Raw genomic sequence first — 7,229 nt, 5'->3', positions numbered from 1 at the left:
GTGGGTCAGGGAGGCCTGGAGGGCCTGCTCCATCCCTAGGCCCCCATGGTCTTCTCCACCCTGAAATACCCCATGTGCACTTAACAAAAGGCACATTAGATTAGCAGTAGCGAATGCATGTACATTGGTATTCTTGAATTGTGAGCTCTTAGGAAAGTATCCCCTCCTTGTGTGTTGCAAATAGCCATTTCCACTGAGAAAAACAGGACAAAGCCTAGTGAGGAAAAGTATTTTCCTTTGCTATATTTCCAGTCTGAATTAGACCATGGCAGGATCCTTACAAGAGAGCCCTTTTAAGGATTATGTATTCATACAAAAGCAACTTACTTACTGTTCCTAAATGTTAAAGCTGTTGCACATAAAAAAAGAGTTCTGATTAACTATCACAGCCACCATTTCGACTGTTTTGCTGTACTTTTGTCTGTGAACTAAATGCAAGCATGGGATAAACTTAGCCTCATTTGTTGTCTAAGTGGCCACAAACTACTACCAAAAGTGCCATTTGATTGCAAGGCAAGAAAGCATTGAGAAATGTTTCCCCTTTTCCCCTTTTGCATTTGAGCATCAAGAAGAGACAGGAAAGGAGAAAGGGAAAGAAGAAGTAGAAAAGAGAGCAAAGATTTAAAAAAAAGATAGAGAAGGAAGTAGAAAGGAAAATGAAGAGGGAAGGAAAAAGGGAAGGATCCATCCCCCCAGCCTGCCCAGCCCATCACAAGTACCCCCCAACAGGAGAAACTTCAAGATGACCAAACCATACAAATGACTTAATTGGACAAGATGCTAACAGGAACAGAAGATTGATTTTAAATATTGTATTTATTCATTGGGCAAAAAATATTGGTTATACAATTGAATTAGATAAATGGCAGAAATTGTGGGATAGAAATTATAAGTTAACAATGTCAACTACATATAAAGAAAACTTGTGTAAGACGTTTTATTGATGACACTTAGCATCGATGAGATTGACAAGGATGTTTAAAGATAAATCAGCGAAATGTTGGAAATGTCGCTAAATACCTGGGTCATATACTGTATATGTGGTGATGTGTAGAACCCAAAAAATACTGGACAAAAATACACACGTTTGGAAAAGATGATACAACAGCATATTGATTTAAAACCTGAAATATTCCTGTTGGGGATTTTAGCTGAAATTTATAATAAAGAGAATGTCTATTTGATTATTCATTATTCTAACAGGAGCTAGAATTCTATTTGCTCAAAATTGGAAAAGTGAAGAGATTCCTACTGATGAAAATGTGATCAGAAAAAATATTAAAATGTGCAGAAACTAATTAACACTTGCAATTACAGAGGAGCAAACTGAATATTATCAGATATGGGAACTATTATATCAATGGCTAGAGAAAAAATATAAATGATAGAAATAGCTAATAGTGAAATATAGAAAATATGTTAATAGAATTAAACATGTTAAGAGGAGTGTTATAATAGAAATATTATGTATATCAATAAGATTAATATCAAAGCAATGAATATGGTTGGAAAATTTAACTGTTATTGCACAAGATATTTGTACCCAGACGACACTGTTAAATGAAAGATGAATTGTATTTTAAATAAAATACTTATTTAAAAAGATGGCCACGCCCACCCCAGCCATCCAAAGTCAACCAAAACCCTGATGCAGACCTCAATGAAATCAAGTTTGACACCCATGGTATAAATGTTATATATATTTATAATATGTATGTATGCACATATTTTTTAGTTCTATTTTGTAGGATACTCTGATCTGCTGTTAGGTGCCCAGAATAATGGGCAGCCGATTTAATCCAATTAAATAAATATGTTTATACAATTAAGAGACTGCTATCAAACTAAAGGATGACTTTGGTTAATAGCTAGAAATTTAGGTTGAGTGTGATGTCATCCATATAACTGTATTCCTAAGCCATTTAACTTTCTAAAAAGCAAGTTAGAAAATTTATAATATTTAGCATCCTTCAACATGTGATGCCATGCATGGGGTATGCCAGGTTTGGAGAAAAAAAAGTCCTCTTACTGAAGTTGGAAAACTTGCTGCATCTGTCATATAAGCTTTATCACAATATTCTCCAGTTTGAAAAATTGCCCACAAAACGAAACAAGAGGACTCATGAAATATGCTTTAATTGCAAACACATTTTAAATTCATGTTGAAGTAACATACAAAGCATCTTTGTATACAGTTACACCCCACTTCTGCAAATGATAAGTTGTTTAGGTTACTATAAGGTTATATCACCAATTAACAGCCAATTCATTCATATAAATTCCAAATGTAGAATTAAATTCTGGGTGAACATTAAAAGACAAAACTAAACCCAGGCCCTTTAAAAAGTACAACACACACACACAGAGAGAGAGAGAGAGCACTGCAAATAGTACCCTTAAGCAACTACAGTATAAAGTTCAGTGCAGTCTTCTGGATGTATATTATCCAAAATAGGATTTGTATAAGGGAATCTATCATTCCATTGTGATGTTTGTTTAGTCCAGTGTGAACCAAGATGGACGTTTCCTGTTTCTTTCAATAATTCGCTTGCCTTCATCTTCATTTCTGGGTTTTTCTCCTGCATAGAGCACAACACTTTCTACAGTGGGAGCCTTATGTGGTCCATTTTCCAGTAATTTGATTTGATTTTTGATGGCATAGGTTTCCTGTTTAACTTTTTCATAACAATAGCCACAAAGAACATGCTTCTCTTTCAGGTTGCCGCATTCAGGACAAATATCTATGTTTTTCTAAAAGTAAAAAATAGAGTCTTAAGATGCAGTGGAGAGAGAATAATTATTTTATAACAATTCTGAACTTTTTTCATTAATGTAACAATAAAATACAAAAAAGGATTAAACAACATATCAAAATAATAAAACCAATGCAACAAGAATAGTACTGCACAATGCTATGTAGAAATCAAAGTATATCTCCCAGTTAATATTTAGTAGGGACAAGCAATATTTGAAGGGTTGAATCTGGATCTCAGACCCTTAATGTAGTAGGAGGCTGTTTGATCAAGAAGCAGGAGTAAATTTATTTTAGCCTGTTTTTTCACTTTTGGGACAGCATGTGGAGAGCAACCTGATGCCCCGAAAGGCAATTTGTTCTACCTCAACCTTTAAATTATCCAAGGTCAGAAACTCAAGGGTGGGTGTAAAGATATTAATTTCTCCTGTTCCTACTTAAAAAAAAACAGCCTGAAACAAGGCAGAAAATAGTTGCCATGGTGGTTAGGTGGATAGTTATCAGCTGGAACACTGTTTTCATGGTAAACAAAATAAAAACTTTATTAAGGTAAAAATAAAATAAAAACAGAACCACAATTTTGGTTCCACATTTGCAGTTGGCAGGAATTTCATGCAACCCACAAATTATACATTCACAGCGAACCCAGTATGAAACAAACATTCATTTATATTTCTTAACTTGCTTCCCAATTTATTCCTACTGATAGTGAAGAATGAAACAAATAAAAATAATACAAAGAAACAAAGTCCAATTTTCTGCACAGGGAAACTTAACAAATTACCTTTATTTTTATAAGATGGTCAGAATTCCTTCGTCTGGTGCGATTCACTTCAATTGTCCGCCTTGATTTTGGAGCTGGCATCCAAAGTATGCTGTCTAAAAAGCTGGGATTTTCAAAATACTCGGTTTCCTCTTCTGCAGGATTGAGTAAAGAATCTGGAGCTTGAACTGCTAAAGCAGGAGCTTAAAGAAAAGATATCAACTCAGTGTCATATCTTAGTCTATTTAAAATAGTTTAAATTCAACATGGAATGGTAAAGTCTTTTTCAATGGAGTTCATTCTTAACTGACTTGCATTTAGATTTCAAACCAACGACATCTGAAGCTAGCAATACTCTTCAACATCCAAGCTGATCAGTGCTGGAGCCCATCCACAAAGAATTTCAACATATTTATTGAAGAATTAAAAACCACTATATTAACATAAGGTTTATTGACTATGACAGTAATTTTAAACATGTAAAAGCAATTATTAGGTAGCCCTGAAAACAAATGAATTTACTTCTAAATAAATATGTATAACAATAGAATGTACAGGGTCAGTATCTAAAGTGTGTGTGTCATTCAATTGTGTTTTTAAATGAAAAATCATCTCTGTTCCTCATCTTTTTGTATGTGCCTTCAAGTCAGTTTTTGACTCCTGGGAGTGCCTGGACTATTCCTGTCAAAATTTCAGAAGCTGCCTGCTTCTTAGGGCTGAGAGGACTTGCCCAAGTCACTCAGCTGGCTTCCTCTCTAAGATGGGACTAATTCACATCTTCCAGTGTCCAGCCTTTTCTCCCGCAAAATGATTCTCATAACATTTTACTGTTTCTCTAATATTTTGTTTCTAGACATGAAGACTAAGAACAATTCGTGAGGAATATAAACAGTTTTGGATTCTATAATAAGAGTGTTCTACTTTCAGCTTTAATGCTATCCTCCGTTTAACTGGCAATCCGTTTCTCTTTAAAAATTATAAAGCCAAATTAAAAACAAAGAAAAAGCAAAAGAAATAATCTCTCTGCACTTTGTCCCTATCATACGTTTCGCTTTGGAAAGAACAGAAAAAGCAACAGGCAAGGAAGCAAATAGACGAAAGGAGACCAAAACCGCAGTTGGCTCGACTAGCAAATTCACATGGAGTTCATAAGAAAGTAATTTTCTAAAAAGCCTTCAATTTTCTCCTTGGATTGAGCGGCGCAAGCAATCCAACGAGTAGCTTGAAGATGACCGTGGAAATTTTCCTCGAGGGCCATCATGATGAACAGGACATTAGAAACCTTACCCCAAGGCCCTGCGTGGCTGCCAAGTTGACCCCAACAGTTTCGGAGAAAGTGACGGAGTTTGGGGAAAGGGGATGAAAATACCAATACGGCAGCCATGCTCCTTGCTTTCCCGGCACCTCTCGCGGCTCCTCCCACAAGTTTTCTACGAAATCCGTATAGGTAACCACCGCAAAGAATCCTGGGAAAACGAGTCAAACTACCCGCATCGGTAATGTCACTGTCACATGTCTTTGGCGAGCTACCGTTCTCTTTGTGCAAGTTTTGACTTTCAAACTGCACGAGAGGCTGTTCCTGAGAGCACCTGTAGCCCGTCTCGCAGGCTCACCATAATTATCGGCACTCCTAGAAATTCAGGGCCACGTGCTGCTTCCGGGAATTATCAGGCGAACTTCATTTGTCATAAAAACTCCGGAAATCACGTGCCACAAAGGTTGCTCAGATAAGAATAGAATTTATGAAAAGTACCCATAAAGTTTTAGCCAAAATCTGTATACTGGCAGTTTTTTTTTTTACTAAGTAGGCATCCGAGGCAGCGCGCAAAACAACCTGGAGCTTTTCCCGCTTTATTTTGCTCTTTCGGCTTACCTTCCACAGCAAAGTCAAGATGACCAACCATGTCAGATTCCAACCACCTTCCCCCCCACTCCCAGGGACAAAGAGAGAGCCAAGAGAGAAAGAGACAAGAAAGAGAGAAACGAGAGAGAACAAGGGCAAAGAAGTGAGGTTGACTTAGCCCCACCTATTCGAATTCGAATCCAGAGCCCTAGCTAATACCACCCACAAACCCAAACTATGGTTAAGATAAATCGATGACACATTTGTGATTTGGCCCCATGGAAAAGAAAACCTAAACAATTTCCTAACACACCTAAACAGCACACACCCCAAAATCAAGTTCAGCATGGAAACGGAAACAAACAGACAACTACCATTCCTAGATGTACTAATCTACAAAAAAACAGATGGCACACTAGGACACACCATATGCCAGAAGAAAACACACACCAACCGCTACCTCAATGCCCAATCCCACCACCACCCAGCACAGATAAACTCTGTGGCCAAAACACTAATCGCCAGAACCAGAGGCCTGGCTGACAAGACACACAAAGACTGAACTATGCACCCTGACTAAAGTACTGACAGTTTCTTGGGGTTATCAAAGAAAAATCCAAAATCTTTTGCCTGGTTACACTCAGCTCACTACTTCACTGCTCAGGCACACACTTAAGTTGCGGAAGCTCTCCGTCTTCAGGGCAGCCATTAAAACTGCCGCTACCTCCTGTCTTCAACCTAGCCAGGGAAGGGAGATGCGGCTCCCCTTGACCCAGCTGGTGGTCTCTCCCTCTTCCCCCACCCTTCTGAGGTGGGTCAGATGAATCTGGTCCTGCTGGGACCCTCCAACAGGATAAGCATGGATCGAAGCCACACACTTCGATGGAAGTGCCCTCAAGTGTCAATCTAGAATCAGCATCTACATAAGTTAACAGATAATCAAAGTTGGAAGGGATCTTGTAGGTCATCTAGTCCAACCCCCCACCCAAGCAGGAGACCCTACACGATTTCTGACAAATGGCAGTCCAAATTCTTCTTGAAAGTCTCAAGTGATAGTGCTCCCACAGCTTCCAAGGGCAAGCTGTTCCGTTGGTTGATTGTTCTCACTGTCAGAACGTTTCTCATTATTTTCAGGTTAAATTTCTTTTTGTTCAGCTTCCATCCATTGGCCTACAGGCACTTTAGAAAATAGCTTGACCCCTTCCTCCCTGTGGCAGCCCCTCAAATATTGGAAGACCGCTATTATGTCTCCCCTAGTCCTTCTCTTTACTAGACTAGCCAAGCCCAGTTCCTGCAACCGTTCATTGTATCTTATAGCCTCCAGTCCCCTAATCATCCTGGTTGCTCTTCTCTGCACTTTTTCTAGAGTCTCAACATCTTTTTTATAATGTGGTGACCAAAACTGGATTCAGTACTCTAGGTGTGGTCTTACTAAGGCTTTATAGAGTGGTATTAGTACTTCCCTTGATCTTGATTGTATCCCTCTGTTAATACAATTTAGGATTGCACTAGGTTTTTTGGCTGCTGCTGCACATTGCTGGCTCATATTTAGCTGGTTGTCCACTAAGACTCCAAGATCCCTCTCACAGTTACTGCTATTGAGCCTGGTTTCACCCAATCTACATGTGTACTTTTGGTTTTTCTTGCCTATGTGTAGGACTTCACTTTTCTCTACATTGAATTTCATTTTGTTAGATACAGCCCAGTGTTCTAGTCTGTCAAGATCCATCTGGATCTTGAGCCTATCTTCTTGGGTGTTAGCTATTCCTGCCAGCTTAGTATCATCTGCAATTTTGGTAAATTCCCCTTCTATTTCCTCATCTAAGCTGTTAATTGAAGAGTACTGGGCCTAAGACAGAATCTTGTGGCAC

The 7,229-nt window shown here is 38.5% G+C and overlaps 1 protein-coding gene across 1 annotated transcript; it reads right to left on the bottom strand.

Moving 5' to 3' along the window:
* Nucleotides 1–2,120: 2,120 nt before the first annotated feature.
* Nucleotides 2,121–5,195, bottom strand: LOC113425361 (large ribosomal subunit protein bL32m). Its single transcript, XM_026687499.2, has 3 exons — nucleotides 4,803–5,195; nucleotides 3,537–3,718; nucleotides 2,121–2,751 (listed from the first exon to the last, which is right to left on the bottom strand). The coding sequence occupies exons 1-3, from the start codon at nucleotides 4,897–4,899 to the stop codon at nucleotides 2,497–2,499; spliced, it is 534 nt and encodes a 177-aa protein (XP_026543284.1). The 5' UTR covers nucleotides 4,900–5,195; the 3' UTR covers nucleotides 2,121–2,496.
* Between the last annotated feature and the right edge of the window lie 2,034 nt (nucleotides 5,196–7,229).

Source organism: Notechis scutatus, chromosome Z (genome assembly GCF_049901735.1).
Source record: "Notechis scutatus isolate UNSWTSFEM ecotype Mainland chromosome Z, rNotScu1.2, whole genome shotgun sequence".
Classification (NCBI taxonomy): Eukaryota; Metazoa; Chordata; class Lepidosauria; order Squamata; family Elapidae; genus Notechis; species Notechis scutatus.
This window is presented reverse-complemented; position numbering and strand designations above follow the sequence as displayed.